General features: G+C 37.9%; 2 protein-coding genes and 1 non-coding gene across 5 annotated transcripts in view; 2 read left to right on the top strand and 1 right to left on the bottom strand.

Annotated features, from left to right (window-relative positions):
- Nucleotides 1-676: 676 nt before the first annotated feature.
- trnar-ccg (transfer RNA arginine (anticodon CCG)) lies at nucleotides 677-749 on the bottom strand. Its single transcript has one exon. It is a non-coding gene; the product is annotated as a tRNA-Arg (tRNA).
- A 334-nt stretch (nucleotides 750-1,083) lies between these two features.
- Nucleotides 1,084-9,171, top strand: LOC146668380 (importin subunit alpha-1-like). Of its 2 annotated transcripts, none has more exons than XM_085410284.1 (11): nucleotides 1,084-1,127; nucleotides 1,433-1,546; nucleotides 1,648-1,782; nucleotides 2,235-2,323; nucleotides 2,842-3,110; nucleotides 4,384-4,478; nucleotides 5,093-5,356; nucleotides 5,746-5,979; nucleotides 6,259-6,441; nucleotides 7,769-7,918; nucleotides 8,893-9,171. In XM_085410284.1, the coding sequence occupies exons 2-11, from the start codon at nucleotides 1,481-1,483 to the stop codon at nucleotides 8,980-8,982; spliced, it is 1,575 nt and encodes a 524-aa protein (XP_085266410.1). In that variant the 5' UTR covers nucleotides 1,084-1,127; nucleotides 1,433-1,480; the 3' UTR covers nucleotides 8,983-9,171. The 2 variants fall into 2 exon arrangements, with proteins under 2 accessions (XP_085266410.1, XP_085266409.1); XM_085410283.1 differs by having other exon boundaries at nucleotides 1,648-1,788.
- Nucleotides 9,172-10,281: 1,110 nt separating this feature from the next.
- Nucleotides 10,282-22,734, top strand: part of LOC146668379 (E3 ubiquitin-protein ligase SMURF2-like) — a 59,848-nt gene continuing 47,395 nt past the window's right edge. For both annotated transcript variants that reach the window (XM_085410282.1, XM_085410281.1), the window contains exon 1: nucleotides 10,282-10,716. In XM_085410282.1, coding sequence (XP_085266408.1) covers nucleotides 10,665-10,716 — 52 coding nt within the window. In that variant the 5' untranslated portion in view covers nucleotides 10,282-10,664. The remainder of the gene's footprint in view (nucleotides 10,717-22,734) is intronic.

Raw genomic sequence — 22,734 nt, 5'->3', positions numbered from 1 at the left:
TTTAAATACAGTTTTTTAGATCTGACTGATCCATGTGTATTCACTGCCCTCTGCTGAGCAGAAATAGAGACATCTGAAAACAGTGGTGGCAGATGTGTTTTTTAATGTCTGATATATTGGTTTATATTGTTAAATAGGCTCTAGTCAACAGGATATAAGCAAATAACCTATTTTGAATGTATATTTATGACTTTGTGTTATTCAAATATATTTACAGAGCTGTTAGCTGCTGCTATTTCTGTTGCTCTGTCGCATAAGACGGTGGTTTACTGCTCCTTTGTCTCCAGGATGGCCGTGGCTGTGCTACAGACAGTTTAGATGGCCATAATATTGTGGTACAGGTTCTCTGAGGCCTTTTTTCATAGATCTGCTGTATGTTACCTATAGAGAGGTTTTTGTTCTTTTCAATTTTTTTTTTTACATTTTATATATATTAAATATAACTGTGCAGATCAATTGAATGGGTTTATGAACAAGGCACAAACCATAAAATGTTGAAAACAGCTTGTTACCGGATTCATCGCTAGTCATATGTTCAACCCAATGACTGTAGAAAAAAATTTCATCTCGTTAGTATTATCACACAATGTACAACCGGATGTTCCAATGTTCCAATATTCTTGTTTCTGAGTCTGTCAAAGAGCTCACAGCAGAACCCCGAAAAGGAAGTTAAATACGACCCAGATGGGACTCGAACCCACAATCCCCAGCTCCGGAGGCTGATGCCTTATCCATTAGGCCACTGGGTCATTACGTAGCACAGGTGTGGAAAATTCAGTCATGAAAATAGAAAATCGAATATGTAGTCAGTGATATTACTCATTTACTTAATAGTAAAGATTATATTTATTTTTTATTTAAAAGAGGAATAATTCGCAATGAAAACATTTACAACCCAGCAATAGCATTTAGCACACGAAGAACAAGCTAACGCACAGAAACGTTAACAGGTTTTCTCGCGATACTGACAGCGGTTGCCTTTGACAACATATTTGATGCTTCTTTTCCTTAAACGTGACCAATGAGGCGGTGCTAAAAAATCCAACTGGCCAATTAAAAATCAGAAAAATTGGAACGTCGTTACATGACGTCGTGCATATATTAAAAGAATACAAGAAATCTGAACGGTAAGCACGTTGTACATGCTATGTGGCTAATAGTGCATTTATTTGTTTTTTCTCTAATTGAAATTGCTATTGGGCTTTTGTAATTGCTAATACAGTGTATAACCTTTGTTTTCTGAGTTTCAGCGGGTTTTTAGATTATTACACAGACCCTGTATCTGAAGGGCCACATGGTGTTAGATAACCGGCTTGGCTTCAAGACAACCGCCTGGTTAGCTAGCTCAGCGCCTGCTTACTAGTTGACACCTGAGACTAAAAGCAACCGTGGCTGCTGCCGCTTATTTTTTGTCGTTGTGAAATTATTACAGGTAGCGTCTGATTTTAGTGGAATCGATTGTGTTGCTCAACGGTCAGGAATGTCAGCGGGCACGGACAACGGAGCGAGACTCAACCAGTTCAAAAATAAAGGAAAAGATGCTAATGTAAGCTCTGAACCTAGCAGTAAACGTCAGAGAGTTAATTCGGTATCCCAAATGCGCTGAATGCTGTGGTATATCTTTTATTTGTGTGTCGGTATAATCAGGAGCTGAGGCGCAGAAGAGCGGAAGTCAATGTGGAGCTGCGAAGAGCCAAGAAGGATGACCACATCCTCAAGAGGAGAAACGTCCACAGCCTTCTGGACGAGCCAACGTCCCCTCTGCAAGAGCAAGACCCCAACGTAAGGGTAATCAGCAGGTTCTCTGTGTTTGGTTTGGCTGTGAGAGTAAAGGTGACCCACCTGATATAACCACAGCTGCTTAACTTGTTTGAAACATTGGAGTTCGAGAAGTTTACTCGTTATAAACAGGATGTAACAGCTTCCAAAGGAACACCTCTGCTGAGCGTGCACACAGGAAGAACAAAAGCTAAGCCTGCTCAATTTTCAAGCATTATCCAAAGGTCACTAAATCTTGGAGCAGGTGTCTGTCTGGTGATAACAGACTGTTGACTTTTAAAAAAAATGTATCTCAGATAATTTATAAAATGTCTATTTATAATTGAGATATGTTGCCCCGATTGAGTTACCATGACCTAAAAACATTCAAAGCAAGTTCCTCTAAATGTGTTATTTTTAGCTGCTCTGGTTTTATTGGCAGTAATCCCCTTTCATTTCTCTTTCTGTTTTCATAGCCTCCTCATCACTGGACAGTAGAGGAAATTGTCGGAGGTGTAAACAACGAGAATTTAGATCATAAGCTGCAGGCAACGCAGGCAGCCAGGTAATACTTATAATACTTGTAATGCTGGGTTAATTGACTGTGTGTGGGTGTGAATGTGTGAGACAGTTGCTCAGTGACAACCTCAGGCTGGAAGAAAAAAAAAGGTTGCGTAATGAGGTACTTGTGCTTTTGTAGTGTATTATAGTGTACATATTTTTTAAATCAGTGCAATTTGCACTACTCTGCACACTCAGTTTTTTTTAACTTTTTTAAACTTAACCTAATTTGTAATAATTTTTTTTACATCGGTGTCGTGTATATATATGAAATGTTTGCGCTTTCTCCCAGTAAAAGGGACTCACTATGGGCCTGTGGCACTTTAACTTTGTTTATTTGTTGTACACTGTACTATTATTATTCTTTGTCCTGTTTCTGTAACACTCTCTATCTATCTGCCTGTAGTTATATCACTGGTATTACTATATTAATGATATTAAACAGTTTGAAAATAGATTTTCCTTTACTTTTAAGTTACTTCAATTTTAACAACGATCCAACTGTGTTTTTCTGATTCACAGAAGGCTACTTTCCAGGGAAAAACAGCCACCCATTGACAGCATCATTGCTGCTGGACTCATCCCAACGTTTGTTAGTTTTCTGGCGTTGTCTGAATGCCCCCCCATCCAATTTGAGGCAGCTTGGGCCCTGACTAATATTGCCTCAGGTACTTCAGACCAGACTTCTGCTGTAATAGATGGAGGGGCCATTCCAGCTTTCATCAGCCTGGTGACATCGCCCCATCAGCACATCAGCGAACAGGCCATTTGGGCTCTGGGTAACATTGCAGGTACTGTGGCTCACAAAACTCAACCTCTTTCTTTGGATTTGATGTTATTTTATGTACTTCTGTGCATTACTACATCCTACACTGTTCCGGGTGTATGCTCTGATAGTTTTGATTTTAGGATGCATTGTAGATTATTGTGGACAATTGTGCCCACTTTAGTTCATCTGGAGTTCCATTTAGCCTGTGATATTAAAGGCTTTAAAGTGCATTTCTGTATGTATACAGTACTTGTGCAACGGATCACGGTTGATCCGTAATCCGAACCGATCCCACTCCACGGTTCGGCACGCACGTGATCCGAAGATTCGAAAAAGAAGGGGGAAAAAAAGTATGTGCATGGTGCGCGTGGTGGGTCTGTCAAGCAATAGTTATGGCCAGCGCTAGCGGTCCAAGTGGAGGAGCAGAGGCGTTTTCGGTATTTAAGCAGCCCTTTGCTGCCCAGTCCGACCGGGCTAAAACTATTACAAAAGCTACTGGGGTGTTTAGCTGCAGACGGGAGGCCGTATTCCGTTGTGCAAAACAAGGGGTTTAAACTATGATGAACGTGCTTGAGCCACACTATGATATCCCATTCACGTCCACTTTAGTGTGACAAGATCGTTCCAAGCATGTATGACCAGGAAAAGTTTAAAGTTATGGCTGAACTGTCTCAGGCATCTTCTGTTGCCCTAACTACTACAACTGGGTGGACCTCCAGGGCAACGTAAGCTACGTGACCGTGACAGCTCATTATATCACAGCGAAGTGCGATATAATGAGCGGTGTGTATTATTGTAGGGTCTACCTTACAATATAAAGCGCCTTGAGGTAACTGTTGTTGTGATTTGGCGCTTTATAAATAAAATTGAATTGAGTGGTAGATACAAAGCCCTATACTGCCTTATATTGAACCATAAATTTTTTTTTTTAATAATTGCGTGGAATGAGTCTAGAGTTGAATGTTTTTAACAGGCAAAAAATACTTCAATAAGTGAATAAGTAAATGTTAAATTTTGTCTTTTTTCTTTTTTTGCTGATCCAAAAATGGATCTGATCCGTGACTTGAAACCGCGATCCGATCCGAACCGTGAGATTTTTGATCCGTTGCACCACTAGTATACAGTAAAAAGTGCGTTGTTGCTGAGTCCCACATTGGGTCCATTTTCCAAAGATGATTAAGCTAAAAACTAGAAGTCTGAAATTTTAGTTTTGCTAACCATGTGTACTTTCAAAGTATCTGCCTTTATGTGCCCTTTTTCTGATTACTCTAAAGATTTTTTTCCTCTATATTTAGGTGATGGGCCCAGTTCCAGAGACCTAGTGATCTCACATGGTGGTGTCCATTCACTCCTGGCTTTGCTGTCAGCCCCTGACCTGTCTGTATTTCCTGTGAGTTTCTATCAAATATTATTGTGCCTTTAACAGACATTTGTATTAAATTATCTCACAATAAATACATCAAAAACCTGAAAAAGTTGAAACAAACAGCTTCTATACCTTATATCAAAATACAAAACCAGCAATTTTCTGGCATTCTATAAACAATTAAATATGTAATTAAAGACCAATCCAAAAATGACGCTCAAGTAGATTGATATTTACCCCTTAAAATGTGTCAATGAGGCCTCAGCATGAGCTGTGAATTTTTTATTCCTGTTCAACGGGTAATGCACACCTTTAGCTGGCAGTAGTGAGGTCACTGGTTTGATTTGAACAAATTAGGCAGTTATTTACTGGGGTAATCCATAGTGCACGCGTTCCCTCTGAGCTGCTCTCATTTTATTTTTGCAGGTGTTACTAAAAGTTTTTTTTAGTTCAAGTTTTTTATTTTTGGGTGTGTTGTTAACTATGAGGCCATGTTGTTTAAGGCACTGAGCTTGTACAGTTTGAAGACTCTCGAAAAGAGTTACTTACCTATTTAATGTCATTATAGTAATTCACTAATAATCACATTTGTGATCATTGTTATAAAATAACACTTGAATCTAAACCCACTATACCAGCCCGCCTACCTGCGCAATATCACCTGGACCATATCCAACCTGTGTCGGAACAAGAACCCCCCACCTCCTTTGGAGGCGGTGCTGGAGCTCCTTCCAGCCCTTGTGCGCCTCCTGCATCACGATGACAAGGAGGTGTTGACGGACACCTGTTGGGCTGTGTCCTACCTGACCGATCACACCAATGAGAGGATAGAGGTAGTGGTGCAGGCTGGCCTGGTGCCCCGTCTGGTGCAGCTACTCGCCTGTGGGGAGATCAGTATTGTGGTATGTGGCAGTGCAATTTATTAAACTCTGACTGTTGTATTTGTTTAGTTATCAAACATTCCCACTAATTTCAGATGCTATGATGGAGACTGATAGAGGCTTGGTGTCCTGTTAAGTTTGTAGCTGTTGGTGGTAAAACAGCATATCCAGAATTCACAACAGGGGTTGAAGTTATACACTATGGCCTCTTGAGTCACTTTCTTCCATCTAATCAATGCTGAACACAAAGATAGAAATATTCTCTTTGGTTCTTTCTTCATTACTTTTTCATTATATATAATCTGTTTTATTTATATTACATGAAGGTCAGATGTGTGTGATTGTATTCCGTATACTTTCTAAATTGAGAGTGCTTAAAATAATCAGCTTGCTCTTGCTCTACCTCACAGACTCCAGCCCTGCGCTCACTTGGCAACATTGTGACTGGGACAGATGAGCAGACCCAGTGTGTGCTGAATGCAGGTTCTCTGGCATTGTTTCCCAGCCTTCTGCGCCACCCAAAGCCAAACATCCAGAAAGAAGCTGCGTGGACAGTGTCCAACATCACCGCCGGCAAGGACAACCAGATTCAGGAAGTTATAAATGCAGGCCTGATCCCCATCCTGGTGGAGATCCTCCAGCAGGTCAGAGTGCTACCAGAAATTAGAGCAGACTTGTTACATGTGTCCTTATTATTAAATACATTTATATTAAACTTGTCAGTGTTTAAAACAAAGGAGGAAATAAATAAAATAGAGCTTTATTTATAGATCTGCTATAAACACCGACTTCTCTGTAGCTAATCAGTATAGTCATTGAATCTTCCCCCAACTTTTCTGTAACCTTCAGCAATTTATTTATTTGATCAATTTTGTTTATAATTTTTCTGATATAAAAACTGAATTGATGGATTTCCTGTCTAGGGAGACTACAAGACGCAGAGAGAGGCAGTGTGGGCTGTTACCAATTATACCAGCGGTGGAACAGTGGACCAGGTGGCCTACCTGGTTCATTGCAATGTGCTAGAGCCTCTGCTCAATCTGCTGATAACCAAGGACAGCAAGATTGTTCTAGTCATCCTGGATGCAATATACAATATTTTACAGGTATAATAAAAGGCTAAAGTGAAACTGCAGTTTCTGCTTGGTAGTTCTAAACTGAAACCAATCAAAATGGTGGAGTTAATGGTGTGTGGAATAGATTTCAACTTGGCTGAAAACACAGACATATTCTGAGTCTCTCTTTAGACTCTAGCCAATCAACTCAGTGTTTTATGAAAACAACCAGTTAGACATTAAAGGTAATGTTTAAAGAGAAAATTATGCAGTTTTTTTGGTTAAAATATAACAGCCCTTTTCCTCTATTACCAGCTCGGCTCCACTCAGTTTTTTAGGGCTTTCCATTTGGTTGTATTACCTGGTACCAGGTACTTTTTTTTAGTTCCAAGTGATCTGACGCGATCTGAAATGTGACATCACCGTACTGCGTGCCACCCGTTGGCTGATCAGTGCTGTCACTCGATGAGTCATGAGAGTGACTTCTTTACAAAAATCAAAACCACCCTTTTCGAAACCCAAAAACGAGGGAAATGGCTACACAAAAACAACACAGTGATCCTCAAGTCTGACAAAACCCATACACCGCAGCAGCAGTTATACACACATTGTAGTGTTGTGTTTGTGCAAACAAATGACATGATGGGACTATAGGCTGCATTGCTATAATGACTCCAGGCACATTAGGTGGTACTGAGTTGTAATGGAAAACGACTGAAACTGAGTCGAGCCAAGTAGGTGTGTAGACAAAAAGTCAGATTCATAGTTTCATTGGTGTGTTAAATTAACATTAAAAACTAAGTCAAAATATAATAATAGAAATGATCTTCATAGCATTGAAAGTTTTTTCTATTTTAATCTGAGCCTCTAATATGGCTCATATCTCATTCAAAACAAGAAATGAGGGAACCTGAAAAAATCTTTTATCCTTATCTGGAGTTGTAATTGTCATTTAGTTTTTAGGTTTGCAACATGAACTGTTAGACTTAATTTCAAGTATTATTTTTTTTTAAAGGGAAAACTTTAATGCCAGAACTCTAGCAATATTACAAAGTCAACGTTTCAAGAAGTGAAGTGAAATGGACCTAATGTATGGAATCAGGTTCTGTGAGGAATGTGAATCACATGAATTTAGTTGATTTATACACTCCCCTGACAGGAGACATTTGTTTTTGTAGGTTAACAGTGTAGTAGTTTTGGGTAATTGGGATACTTGAGTTTCTGAGATTAGAAAACATTAAAATGATGTACCGAATTTGCTCATGTTATTGTCTCAGTGGTACATTGTTGGTGGTCACTAATAAAATCTGATAACTGTTAGGTTAATCATTTCTGTGTGGAAACCTTTGATCTAACGTGCATTTCCCTTTCTGCACAGATGGCAAAAAAAACCGTAGAACTTCAGAAACTGTGCCTAATGATTGAGGAGCTGGGTGGTTTGGACAAGATTGAAGCACTGCAGTCCCACGACAATGAAGCAGTCTACAAGTCCTCGCTTAATATTATAGACACATTCTTCTCTGACGAGGTAGGTGTTCCTCCTAACAAGGTTCCCGTCAGATACTCAGTCAGATCGGTTTGAAGAGTGGTTGATGGCAACAGTGTTCAGCACTGACAATGAAAGCATTCAGAAGAAGCTGTATGCAGCTTGAAATTAATGATGCTGACAGACCACAGTGGGTTCGTTTAGAACGGGGGCATCTCTAAAAACTTGCTTAATTTTACAAATGTAAAGATAAATCATCAGTCTAAATTGTTTTTAAAGACATAAAACAGGCTTTTAGAAATAATTTGTAAAATTCCAAAGAGATGTTCGCCTTTGCCACTCAGCACCCTCCTTAAAATCCCTTCATGCGCCTTCTGTGAACAGTTTATTTTTTGTATTATCTAGATTTACTTTGAATTAAATTCTTGCCTGAACCAAAAAAAAAAAAGTGTAGAGTCATCAGTCAAATCTAATCAAAAACACTTAGAGGTTCACTGATCTTGGCTCTAGTGCAGCCTGTCCGTACGCAGTCTGCCTTTTAATATTAACCACTTTACAGAGACCCTTTCATAGCTAAAAGAATACACTCTTCTTGGTCGAGTCTACCGGAGTAGACATTTATGTTCACATCCAGGAGCAGATGGAATATAGGGACATGTTTTGGAGAGAGGCCAGGCCACATTGCCATAACTTGGTTACGATTGCACCATCTAATTGTGATATGGAAAAAGAGAGAGGAAACTAAAACCAGCTTCTTCAGGGAAGAAGCAGCTGCTTTGTCATCAACAGCAACATGGGCAGAGAGTGCTCTGCTCTGTGTTGTCCAGTCATGCACGGTTAATTTCTGAATGGTGTTGTGTCTGAATCACAAATGTCAACAATTTAACTGACTGATGAAACCAACAATCTTATTTGTCTCATGTCTGAAAATCTTCAGTGTGTGTACGTGAGACATCCCAGAAACATTACCATAACTTGGTTAGTCGTCTAATGCTTCTCTCAAACTTGCCTTTTAGAATGACGTTGAAGAGTCGGTTATTCCTGAGGCTGGAGGAGACTGCTATGCCTTCCACATCCCCGAAGACCAAAGCACTTTTAAATTTTAACATGTCCACTTATCTTTTTGTAACATAAACAAATAGTAATTGTTGCATTGTGGTTCTTGTTGTTGGGGGGAGGGAATTTTTATAGTCTTTTGAACTTTGTACTTAACAGCATAGAAAAATAAATATACATGTTGTTGTTTTGTTTTGTTTTTTTAAAAAAACATTTGTAAATAAACATTTATTAATTCATATGGAGTTTTATTGATTGATGTTTCATCTGTTTCCCTGTGTGTGTATAACAAACAATGAGCTTATGCTTTTTTATAAAACAGAAAATTAATTAGAAAATTAATAATGATTCATCATTAATGATAATGGTTATTTTATATTAACTTATTTTTATTAAATAAGCTTGCGCAAACTAGTGGATTAATTTCAGATGCACAGTTTTGTTGCGCTAAACAGGCAGTATGTCTTCACCACCACTAGGTGACACTGTATTTCTACTTTTGTTAGGTTTAAAAACAAGGTGTGTCAGTGTAGTAACTATAGTCTGGATGGAATTTCAGTTTTGCAGTATATTGTATTTTATATTGGGGTGATGACTTGGAAGGTTATATGCATCTATACAGCAGGTAACCTTGGGGTGGGGTGGCACCACTTGTTTTGAGCTAACTGGTTTCATTATTTGAGAGTTTAGAGCACAATATCTTTGTTACTTCAGGCGACCCTTAAGCAAAGTTTTTGGAATTATAGTATTATAGTGGAATTATATATATTTTTATATTAGTTTTGTGTTTAAGTGTATCAAAATTAGAAGGCGTCTAATTATTTCTTGATTCAGTAAATCTTTTGGTTTTATATACTGGCGTATTAGTTTTATGCATTTTTAAAAAGCATTTTTATATGAGCTTTGCTATAAAATTATACCCCTCCTTCAATATTATTCATCATAGTTTTGTTTGTTTTTTATTTCCAAATATATAAATATGCTTCCTTTTACTACAACAGTTAACCATGATAGTTTTCTAATATCAAAACATTTCTTTAAAACTCTCACTTGTCTCACTATCATAAGAAGCTTGCTGTCATCGGTGAATAAGGCGAACAATTAAGAAACACAGCTGAGTTTATAACCAACATGACCAGTTCAGGGCCCAGCACTGAACCCAGTGAAGTGATCCTGTTAGATTCGATTTTTTTCTTTTTTTAATAGCAAAATCTGGTCTATAATATTCATAACAAGGAAGTATTTGTACTGGAAAACTATAAAGCATTGTTTTGATTGTGAGTTTATTTTGAACGCTCGCACCGGATGTCCTCTCGTGTTTTCCTCCCCTGTCCCTGCCTGCCTGCAGTAGAACTGTCTTCACCATCATCACGAACAACTTGAGTCCAGGCAGCCCAGGCAGAGCAGACGCCTGTCCGGATGGAGGACGAGCCTCTCTGCTGACTTGTATCAGTACTCGTGGCACACGGCATGATCTGCATTTGGAAATGTAGTTATTTGCAATTGTTTTGCGGAAAAGGAGTTCGCGCGGAGAGTGTTATTCCAGGGATGTGATTATGTTACCTGTTTGTTGCGTGCACAGTCAGCGTGATTTGCTATGGTGATACTACAAGCTAACCCCAAGCTAGCAGAGGGATTTGTTTGGGAGATGTCTTTTTGAAAAAGAAGAAGGAAAAAAAACCTAGACGGTGATAATTTTGTGAATATTCGTCAAGCTGGAACACGAAGGGGAATGTCTAACCAAGGAGTGAGGAGAAATGGCCCAGTAAAGCTGCGGTTGACTGGTAAGAAAATTTAAACCCCCTCCTGCGCCGCTCGGAAACGTTAGCGAGCTAGCCTCCTAGCCCAGCATGCTAACTAGCGTCTCCTGATTGTACAGCATAACTCTGTCCTGTGTTGTAATCTATAAAAGCGCTAAACCATATCTTACCTTATTATTATTAATAATATTGTTCTGACTTGACTGAATTCCTTTATTTCTAATTGAAATCCGGGGTAGCATACTGAGGAATATTGGAAGCTAGTGAATGAGCTTTTATCGTTAGCACACATTAGCGTTGACAACAGTGTTTATTGGGTGGTTATTATTCCCCCCCCGAAGGTTAGCTATGTTTAAATACTTAAGCTTGATATCGACACGTTTCCTCAAAGCCCTTCAGCATTGTGATAAGTGGTTATTTTAAATACTTTTATTAGCAGTAGAAGCCTTACATTACAGCCTTACCTTTTTAAAAATCATATATTATCTTAATTTTCCAAAGATAGCTGCTGTGTTTCTTCACGGCAAGTGCAGAATAAGCCAACAGTATATTACAAATTAACGTCCCTAATGGCAATGATGAATTTCGAGGAAAAGCGTGAAGCAGCAGAAGAGGTGAAGGTGGTGTAATACACCGCTTTATTTTTAGTTTACACAGGTATTTATTTTTGTTTACCCTGAAGAGCGAGTGGTTTAAAAGGGAGATGACCTCTGTAGGATATATTTCGTCATGGGTAGATACAGGAACTCATCGTCTTTCATCGCAGTTATCTGGTGAAAGCTATGTCAGTTTGTTCAGTTTGCTTAGCTTGGCAGAACAAAAGATAAAGTAGTTTCTCCCTTGGAGCTTATTTCACAGTGGGCTACGTGGGCTGTAGTACTCTATGCCATTTCTGATGAATTTATAATGAAAGGTGAACATAATTAAGTTACTTGATACATTTGAAGAAATGTGGTTGGCATATTTTTTTGTTGTTGTTGTTAAAGCCAAAGTTATCAACAAAAGTATAGTCTTGAGTCTTGTGTTACTGCAAACGGGCAGAATTAAAGCAAGCTGTATGAATTAATTAGAAGAAGATGAGAATGAGTTACATTTTCCTTTGTTCTGCTCTTCTAATGATGTAAGAATATCTCTATTTATTGAAAAATCTTAAAAATCACCAGGTGTTTTGATGTGCTGATGATGACTGAGTGAAACACTTGTTCAATAATTTCGGTGTTTATAAGTTAGCTGCCTTTGTTTCCAAAGCTTGGAAAAGCTGTCAGGTAGCATTATTTCTTCAGTATGTCATAGCTGGCTCTGGTTTCTTATTGGTGTATTGTAAATCTCTGAGAGCTGGGACCTATTACTTTATGCGTGACACAATTCTTAGGTTGATCAAAATCAGTCAAATGATTTGTTGATTTTTATCTGGCATGACTGCTGAAGGCAAGAAGGGAACTTAAACTATTTGACCGTGATGAGATGTTTTTACCTTTATTTAGTGTCACTGTTCAGCACTGTAGCATGTCTATGGCTGTGGAGTCATTGGTTGCACTCATTAAGTGCAGTTTGCTACGGGGAACAACAAGCTCATTCATACAGAACAGGGTATAGTTGTACCGAAAAGACAAATCGGTACTCAAAGAATTACCCAGCTGTTCTTCCTGCTTGCCTCTTCTCTGTGGTGGTTAGTGAGAGGAACTTTTTTTTTTTTCTCCTCAGACTTGCCTCCCATGGTATTTTGGACTTGCGAGTTTTTGTTGTAACACTTAGAATGTATGAAGCAGAGGGAGTTGCATTATCTCAGTATTGGAGGAACAAAAAGGATCCTGAGGGGATTGAGGGATAAATAAGGTACATATTTACCTATTGGTGGGGAAGGCTTGAATAAATGTTCACTGGACTTGAGCTTGTTAATTTCAGAATTTACACATGCTCTTAAATTAAAGTATTGCAAGAGAATATACATTCTAAGTTTAGCCCTTACAAACTTAACACCACAAGTAGGTAATCACATTTTTTTTTACCATGTTATCCAAATGTCTGTCTTTTAAGCCTTCTAAAAAGACTAATAGTTTATGACCAAGATTGAATTTGTCAAGAATTTTCATGCACTAAGACTCAAAGCTTTCTTTTCATGTAAAGATTCTCTCCCTCTTCAAAATCTGTTTACTCAAGTGATGAAGATAAAATTAACGAGCTGCAGAGGAGTAAGAAGTTAAAATCTAAAAACATATTTCTTCCCCAAGATATTAATGCTTCTCTGCAAACTTTCCGTCATTTAGTTAAAGAGGAGGTGCAAGTGCTATCCTAATTTATTCCACAGGCTCTTAAAAAATCTTGCAAATGATGAAACAGTAGTTATCCAGTATGCTAGTGAAGGTGGTGCGGTAGGCAGAACAAAGAATCATACTGCAGTTCAAGTAATGAGTCAGTTGCATAATACAGACTTCTACAGTTCATAAAGTTATGATCTTACATTGAAAGTTTAGAAGTAAATAAAGAACACTCTAGCTGTAAATGGCACTTTAATATCACAAGGTCAATTTGGATATTTGTTAGAAGAACATCCTAGATTTCCCATTCTCTTATACATTGCCCAAGATTTATATAAGTTGTGTGGGGGCCTGTTCCATGATCTCCTGTTGTCAGTAGGCTCTCCTTTTTTGTGTAAATTAATATCTGTGAGAGAGATCAAAGATACTAATCTTATGTCCAATGGAAGTCATGAGTTTATATGCGAATGTTCCCCATAAACAGGAATTGGAAGGCCCTACATTATAATTTGAATGCAAGGGAAGAGGGAACTTTAGCAACAGCATTGCTGATAAAGTTAGTAGAAATAGTTCTCACTAAGAATCTTTTCAGATTTGAGTTTTTGTTTTTTTTCCCCCTATAGAAGCAAAGGGTCTCAGTGGGTAGCCCTGTCAATCCTAGTTATGTGAATTTATTTATGGGGAAACTTGAACTTAGTCATGTTGATCATGATCATACCTCTCCTTTATTAACTTTTGGTTCAGATATATTTATGACTTATATTTATATTTATTGGCACTGTTGAGGATCTAAATAGATTTAACTCAAGGTTACCTAGTTTTACATTTATTACAGAGGCCAATTGTGAGGTTTCATTTTAAATGTGAGAATGAATAAATCAGAAATAATACAAACTATTATTTATTAAAAGTGGGCTGATAGGATTTTTTTTTTTTTTCATTATTCAAGATATCATCCATTCTCTTTGAAGAAGAGATTACCGTATAGTCAGCTGTTGTGGACAGAAAGGATGTGCAGTTTTGAGGAGGAGTTTGAGAAACAAGCTAATGCTTTGTATTCTTGTTTCTGAGAAGAAGAAAAAAACCTCTTCAAAAAATTTTAATTGTTTCTCTCTCTAGGGTTAGAAAAATAGATAACTTTTAACTTTTACTTTTTCACTCTTATAAATGTGGGGAGAAAATATTGGCATATTTTGTATGATCACCCTGCTGGTTGGAAAGTGTTAATCATCTACCCACAAAGTGTTCTACTAAATTGAGAGATAATCTTGTAACGACAGACTTATCTGTTGAACCTACACATTTTTTTTAAAAATTCTCTTCCCTCTGGAAATTTTCCTTGTTGAACTGTAATGCCATTATTGAAGGAGATGATTTATCACACTGACATATAGGTAAAAAAAAAAATTCAAGTGAGTGGTAGAATCGCTTGTAGGACCAAACCTGTAGTAAAAGTATGGATTTTGTTATGTGGGGAAGACGAAGAGCGAATTTACAGTTACAATTTCTGAGCACAAGATTAATATCAGAAATAATGATTGAGTAGTCAAAACATTTTCAATAAGCTGGACACAGCATCGGTGGTTCATGGGTATTGAAGCAGTTGTGCCATTAAATAGTGGTAATAGATAATAGAAGCTGCTCGGATATATCATCTGCAAGCAGTGGTTTGGTGAATGAGCTTCCTGCTTGTTGTCCTGGGTCCGTCCGTCCCCCCCCCCCCCCCCCAATATGTGGATGGTTTTACATGGACTTGCGTGAATTCCAGGAATGTGAAACCTTGGAGAGACTTTGTCCTGATAACAAACACATTCTGTGATCATTACAAGGAAGTATGTGCTGGGGGGGGGGATTGAGGTTCACATATAGAATGACCAGAATTTCTGTTCTTACAGTGATGACCAGTGACGTAAAAGGCTTGAGCATGCAGCTCTCACCGTACACAAGTGTTTAGTTGAGACCACCCTTGGTTTAAGTGATCGAGACTGCAGGAATTTAGAATTAACGTTGCAAACTGGTCCACCATTATTCTGTCTGTTCTATAGTCTCTCTATTTTTCAATGTTGTTTTTTTTTGCTGTTATTAGGTTATTAAGTTAAGTATTTTTTTTTTTTTTACAACAGACAAGGAATAACATAACTTAAACATAAAGCTACCAGGTCATTGCTTACCATACCAAAATAATAGTGTAAAAATTTCAAAGAGGAAATTCTTTTACATACATCCTCAGAGGGAACAAAAAAAAGAGCGACAAAAAAAACAACAACAGCCACAACAAATAAGGGAAAGGAAGTCGGTCACCAGTGTTTCTCGGAATAGCAGTTCATGGCATCTGCAGTCCCAGGATTTCTTGAAGTTTTCTGTATTGTTATTTAGCTTGGCCAGCATGTTTTCAAATGATACCGTTTCCAGCATGAATTCCAACCAGTTTTTAATATCCAGAGCAGAAGTGGTTTTCTATAATCTGAGGATTACTCTGACAGCCTTGACCAATCCCACCTGCGTCACTGTACTTTGGTGCTTTGAAATATTAGGTATTATTGTCTGATCCTGCAATAGTCTTGGTGACATGGGTATCACCGTGCCCAGCCACTTTCCTATGTGCTGTAATACTATTTTCCAAAATGGGAAAATGTGTTAACAGTCCCAGGTCATATGTATAAAGGTTCCTGGTTCTGCTCGACATTTCCAACATAAATTATTGGAAAGTAGACCCATTCCATGAAGCCTAGATGGAGTAAAATAAAATCTGTGTACCATCTTACAATTAATACATTTTCCTCTAGACTCTTTAATATGTTTGCCATTATTTAACACAATTGCAACCATTCATCATCATTAATACTACAGCCAAGGTCCTTCTGTCAGATAATCCTTACACCTTTACAGACATCCTTTTCTATGCCAATAAATAATTTGTAAAATGTGGGTGCTTTGTGTTCTATACTTGTACAAACATAAAAACCAACAACGTAAAACTATAGGGATGCAACAGGGAACATGTTGCCGCTTTATAGTCCTTTATTAATTACTACTTATCTATTATTTAAAGTTGGTCCGTGAGGCTCATTGAAAATTGTGCTTAGGCAAAACAACCACCTGAGTCCCAAAGCATAGAACCAGCATGAATTTTACCTTGTGTTTGAGGAATATACACTTCCTATGATAATACATCTTCTCTAATTGGCTTCTTCCAGAAAAGTTTCAGTCTCTGCGCTATCTCAGATTTTATTTCTATTTCCTTTCCAAGTGAAGATGAGTGTTGCCGGGAACACCAGAAGGTGTTTCTTTACAATGTTGAAAGCTCTCCGCTTTTCCACAAGCTCCTTCATCAGATCCACAAAGAAGGATAGTTTGCAGCCTTCCCATTCTAACTCCGTTTCTCTTTGGCCATCTGTAGTACCTTATCAAGCTGATGAGCACAGAAACTGCATCGGGATGGTTTGGGGTGGTTTGTTCATATCTAGTTTAGGTGCCACCAGGCGATCCTCTCCACATACTGAGCCATGTTCACCCTTTCTTATTTGCCTTCTTTCAGCCCCACCATTCTCACATTATTCCCCCTGCTCCGGTTCTCCAAATCCTCCATATGTGCCCAGAGCGTCACCAATTTCTTCTCACACATCTTTGCCCAGTCTTATTTAAATATTTTTCGCTGAGTCTTTAAGCTCTTTGCAATGTCGCATTCGTCTTTCGTATTTCTTCCATAAAGTCAGAATTGTTTTTTTTCCCCCCATCAGTTCAGCTTGAGCCCTCCAGAGGGCTCGGAGTCACTGAAATATTTTCAAACGTCGGGCTGGTCCTTGTTCTTAGCTCGCGTCTCATTCTCGCATCTTTGAAAAAGTTAGCCCTACTGTTACTCAACATTTCTCTGGGAGACTGCAAATATCTGGCCACTTATGAAGGTCTTAAGTTTTAACGCATCAAAAGTACTTATACCTCTCAACCTGTCAGGGTATATATTTCCAGTTTATGTGAAAAAAGGGTTGGTACTTCTGGGAGCTCTTCTAGTGTGCTGCCATCTTCCTTGGCTTCCTAGTTTTTCAGTGTTAGCAAAAATGGGAAATTGGCTGAGCAAGGATGTATCTAAAGAAGTTAAGTAAATAATTATAAAGTTATTTGATTTATTGGTTTCATCCTCAGTTTCCAAATCTATTTATGAGCTAGTACCCAATGATTTGCAGCATTAAAATTTGAATTAAAAAAATTAAACCTACCTTTGGCACAGCTGGGCTTTTAAAAAATTGCATAGTTGTGGATTTTCACAAAAATCTTTCTTATGGCTTCTTAATACCTTTATTAAATGCTGTAAATGGTAATGCTTCAAAGCTTTTTTTGTTCTCTTAATGTGGTTTGCTTCTTAAAGTACCGTGCCAGGACTAATCATTTTGGTAACTTGCTAAATAATAATGACAGGGAACAGCCAGAGGCTCACAGGTCTTTTATTTGTAACTCTATACAGATGTTTAAAAAAAAAAAAAAAGATTGTAGGTGATGATATTGCTGCAAAGCTCAACTGCAGCCATGTCTTATTCTGTCCGTGTTTCTCACAGTAATGTAAAGTTGTTTTTAAATTCTCCTCCACCAAAGTAAGTGTGTTTCTGGTCATGAGTCACAGAGATGGCTGAATTTGAAGTGTGCTCTGTTCGTTATCCACACTCATTAGGATCCCCTCTTGCAGCAGCACTGATTTAGAAATTACAAAGGGTGAACTCCCACACGCTGCAGGATTTTGAATTGTGACAGGATTCATCCCCAGTTATGTCATCCCACACTGCATTTAAATGGCACCATGAAATTTCTCACATTTTCAGAGCTGCTTCTTACATTTATCTGTGACAGTTACTCTTTGATGCTTCAGTTAATTAGAAAATCAGCCTACTTTTAGTTTACTGGTAGGCAGTATGTTGTAGTGTTCCCACAGAGCATGGAAAAGAAAGTAATCTTGGATTTTGAGTACTGGTATTCCAAACACTGCAGGGTTGCAGGCACTTGTGCTGACCTTCACTTACCTTGGTCTCCTGCGAAGAATGAGTTGGTGGGTGATTTGAACTTAATAAGAACAGAACTTGGTTTTCCTTCATCCAGTGGAACATGGAGTTCCTCATAGGTGACTGACACGAGATGTACAAGGGGATGAATCCTTCTCTCAAATATGGCCTCTTGGCTGCATTAAACCAGGAGGAAGGGAGTCTGTCTATGTGATCCATTTCCTCCATCAGCCTCCAACTGGCATGCAGCAAGCAGGGAAGGACTGGAAGAATCATCTCAGGATTTTTCCCATTCAGTATGAGCGTGTGATACTAGGCTGTATACTTTTCATCTACAGTCATGCCTTGTGTTTGTGTCCCTCTCTTTCTGACATTTTGGGAAAGCAATGCTGATGCTTTCTTGTTTGTTTGTGTGTGTGTGCTGAGGTTGGGGTGGGGAGGTGGGTAGCTAGGAAGCTGGTGATTAAGATAAAGATCCAGCCTCATTTCCAGACTCTGCTTTACCACAGGGCAGACTGTATTTCAGGGAAATTATCGGGGACCACTGTCTCAGTATTCATCATCAGCACTCAGGAAACACATCTGTGTGTCAGCTTGTTTGTGTGTTAAACACATTTTTTCTTTTTTTGGTTCTATACTTGCATGCACTTCTGTGCACAGTTGAGCTTCCACAGGATGTACTGTTAGCACGCAGTGCTGAACTAAATTAGGTGTGCTGGCTTCCTGAAATTTAGGGAATGAATGTCACAAAGAGAGTGGACGTTAGTGATAGTGAAAAACTGACCGGCATTGTCAAATTTTAAGTTATATTTTAATTTTGGATTTGCTCATGTTAGTGTGTTGGACTAAGATTATGATTAAAGGTGTATTAATCTTTTTAATGGCAAATTTTAACTTTAACTACTTTTCTTAAGTAATGATTTTTTTTGTTAGCTTAATCAAAGGGTTTTTCCTGCATAGAAAATGTTTTTGCACTCACAAAAGAAGTTTATTGTTGCTTAAGTATAGTAGACATTTTTATTAAGTATTAGTAATTGGCAGTAAAAGCCGTATATTTCTATCAAACAAAGTAATAGACTGCTTTAATTCAGATCAGTGTCATGTATGTCTATATTTACACACCAGAGACCCATTTTGAGACAGGCAAAACCCTAAATAAAATTTTCATTTTGGCTTGATCTTTTCTTTTATATTGAATGTAGCTGGTTGTCAAATTTAGTCAAAACATTGCTACAGCCTAGTACCAGCGGGCTTGGGAGATGTATGTACCTGGTGGTGTAATTTATTTTTGGGACTGTAAATTGTGTAATTTTTCAGTGCCTCTTTTTTTCTCCCCTTTAAACAATACAGTTTTGACAGTTGAAATGTGGAATAGAGTAAGTGATTATGATTCATCAGCACACAATCCATGCGAGTCATATAGTGACGTGTTCGGTATGTTCCTTTCTGCTTTATGTAAGCCTGGCACCAACAGACTGTGCAGTCTGACCCAGATATGAAATAATTAATAGGCACTGCCTAAAATTTCCTTCCTCTAGAATACTGGGCTGTTCTTAAAATTATAACACATGTTTTCACAAATTTATGCAATCGTCCACTCAACAAGAAGAAATAATAGGCTGAAAATATTTGCTTAACATTTGTGCTAATAACCTTTATGATTAAGGCATGTGGTGTGCTATCTACATAGGTTGCTCACATACCTTAACAATCCAGGCATTCAGATAAGTAAGCTTTAGCTGTTATGAATGCAGCACCACATCTCCACCCTACTGCTTTGAAAAAGCAGTTTTATATCTGGAGCTCTGCATGCAACTTGTTTTACCAGTCTACTGCCTTTTTGAATGATCAGTGTTTGAGTTTTCTTAGCAAACATTAACAAAAGAATGATGCTCATTTCAATTCTGGTGGCTGTGGTTCAGGAGGTAGAGCAGGTTGCCTACTAATCGAAAGGTTGGTGGTTCAATCCCATACCAAGGGATTGCCCAAAGGATCCTTGGGCAAGAGACCGAACCCTAGGTTGCTCTCTTTGTTCATCAGATTGTGAATACTAAATAGAATACATTAGGCATAGAAAAAAAATGCTTGCATGAATGTTGAATGAATGAATGAATGGGTGAATCAAGTGATTTTAGTGCTCAAGCAGAGTAGAAAAGCACTATATAAGAACCGGCCCATTTACCATTTGTTCTGGCTTAAACATTTGCACTCAATCTGTTAAGAAAAGGCACAGGAGTCATTGTCTGTTCCTACATCATCTTATGCCACTTCTTTTATCTCCTATAACATCTCTTGTTCTTTGTCCTCTCCAACAACCCCTTCTCTTGCTAAATACTGTCTGATTTAATTTTTTGTAAATATTTTTTTTCCGTTCATCATCAAGCCATGTTTTCTGTGAAGCACTGAGTTTTAATTCCCAGAATTGGGGATATTTCTAAAGATCTGAATCTCAGTAAGGCGTTTCTTAGCATGGTGGTCTTGAATGACTTCCAAAGATTAAAATCCTATGTTAAGAACCACCACTAGAAATATTTAAAGGCTGATATAAGAAAGTTTAGTAATGTGTGTGTCCTCACATAAAATGCTGTGTTCAGCGTCTTTGACAATAGTTGTACTCTTACGCTAATGAGATAAAGCAGCTGGACAGGATTTTTCTAGCCCGTTTTGGTTGTTTGTCTTAACTGGATTGTCAAGGCTAAAGAAACAAATACAAACAACTGCTTAAAAGCTACTTTTCATAACACTGGTGACAGGAAAGAGGAAAAAAGTTTATTCTGTGTAATCCTTATTTTTGCCTTCAGTGATTCATAAATTTGCCTAGAACTTACTGTTGATGCATAGGAAGGGTGCTTTCACAGCACATGTGTTAAAGAATAGCACCTTGATGCAGATGTGTTTGATCAAGAACATCAAACAACCACAAAAATGCAAGTCATGCTTTCGTAGAATTTCAGCATAAATTTGAAATTGTATTTCATTTGATGACCATTCTTAATCTCAAATTAAGAAATGGGCACCAATGCACCAATTCTTCAGCAAAATGTTTTGGTGAAGTTTGTAAATCTGTGTATTTGCCCAAAAAATACAAATACATGCCGGGGGGGGGGGGGGATTCAAAAAGGTCTATGGCCACCCACATCTGTGCAGTTCCTCTTTCTAAGATTGTAGACAAGAAAAAAAATATTGCACAATTAAATGCGTTGTATTTATTTATTTTTTGTTAGAAGAAATTGCCCAGACTTTTCAAAGAAGTACAAGTCTTCTTGTCCATGCCAATCTACTGTGCATTTATGCAGCATAGATTCCAAGTGAACTAGAAAGTAGATTAAGAAGACTATGCGTCCATGTTGTCTGCAGCTGTCTGTGTGCATGTCCAATATGAAGCAAATGTGTGACTGTGTGTGCCTGCATGTCTGCTTGATCTTGCCTGTAGCGCCTCGGTCACTTTGCTGTGGTTAGATTTTGTAGTGCAGCACCGAGATCTGTACCCAAACTTCCTCCAGCTCTGTTTAGTCTGCATTACTAGTATATACTTCAATTGACCACACACTACACAGGTTCTATACACCCGTTTACATGGCCCTCATCATCATATGGAAATGTTTATATCTACTCCAAGATCCAGCTGCTCCAGCTGTATTTATCATTTCTGTTATCAGAAGACGTCATTTTTCAGATCGGAAATATTTGTGATAATCCAAACATCAAATATTAATGTACTGGTTTCCCTTTCAATATAAACCAATTATTCAGCTCAAAGCTAAAATGAGCAAAAACTTTTGCTGGAAATTACAAAACATGTTGTTTTATTTCATCAAAGGGTTTTTTTTTCCACCAGAGATTTACTTTTAAGCTCCAGAAGGTGAGGATTGTAAAATTCCTAAATCCTCATTTAGTCTGCATTTGTGAGATAATTTGTTTTTTTTTTTTTCATGGCAAAGAATGGTATCTGCAGTCTGATTTTTTTTTTTTTCTTTTTTTGTTTTGTTTTGTTTTTCCTCTCTCTGTTGAATGATATCAGATAAGGCTATCTTGAGCTGAAAGACTAACATTTTTTCAGCTCTGCTGTTTTACTACTGAATGTTATATGACATGTGGAACTCTAGTGACATGGTTTTTATTCAAGTGTACCTGTTATGCTCATAACTCCATATCATTATTCTTTGACTCTTTTTGAGTAGTTTTAAGATTCACAGCATAAAGTAATGCATAATTAGCTTGTACTGGGGATTTTTGGAGCTTTGAAGTTAATCATCTGTCATTTCAGCTCCTATATCTTTAAGGTCAGGCGTACTGTAAAACTCCTTTCCTCTAATTGTCTTTCCTCGCAAACACCAGGTTGGTAAAATTTTTGTGATTTATATCCTATCAGGACGATAGATGTCTTATATCGGGATATGAGATTTTGGTCATATCGCACAGCCCTATAAGTGAGGATAAATGAAAAGCCGCACTTTTACTTTTTCCTGGTCAGCTTAAAAAAATATAACACTTGGTTGTTTTGAATTTCAGCATTACAGACACTGACTCTTGGGGATGTAATTACATAATGTGAGTGAGAAGGAAAAAAGTTGCTTCGCACTGAGGTGATCACAGTTTTTGTTGGTGCTCGGATTTCATGTTTTGGGATAACTAACCCTCAGGTTTCTGCTATGTAAAATTATATCCTCTTTCATTGATAAGGTTGTTTTTAGTTGACTTGTGGATTTTCCTTTTAGATTTAGGACATAAATCTAATAGGAACACCAAAGAAGACGTAAAGGAGCATTGCTCTGGAGAGATGTCAGCTCTCT

Source organism: Rhamphochromis longiceps, linkage group LG6 (genome assembly GCF_057381845.1).
Source record: "Rhamphochromis longiceps isolate RC_006_pf linkage group LG6, R_longiceps_female_GT1.1, whole genome shotgun sequence".
NCBI classification, from domain to species: Eukaryota; Metazoa; Chordata; class Actinopteri; order Cichliformes; family Cichlidae; genus Rhamphochromis; species Rhamphochromis longiceps.
The sequence above is the reverse complement of the archived record's forward strand: the minus strand, read 5'-3'. Positions and strand labels throughout refer to the sequence as shown.

Bases quoted from the DNA above. Each gene is read 5' to 3' on its own strand.
- LOC146668380 (XM_085410283.1), top strand. From the start codon at position 1,481: ATGTCAGCGGGCACGGACAACGGAGCGAGACTCAACCAGTTCAAAAAT. The intron at 2,324-2,841 runs GTAATACTTATA...TCTGATTCACAG, and splicing joins CAGGCAACGCAGGCAGCCAG to AAGGCTACTTTCCAGGGAAA. The intron at 3,111-4,383 runs GTACTGTGGCTC...CTCTATATTTAG, and splicing joins GGCTCTGGGTAACATTGCAG to GTGATGGGCCCAGTTCCAGA.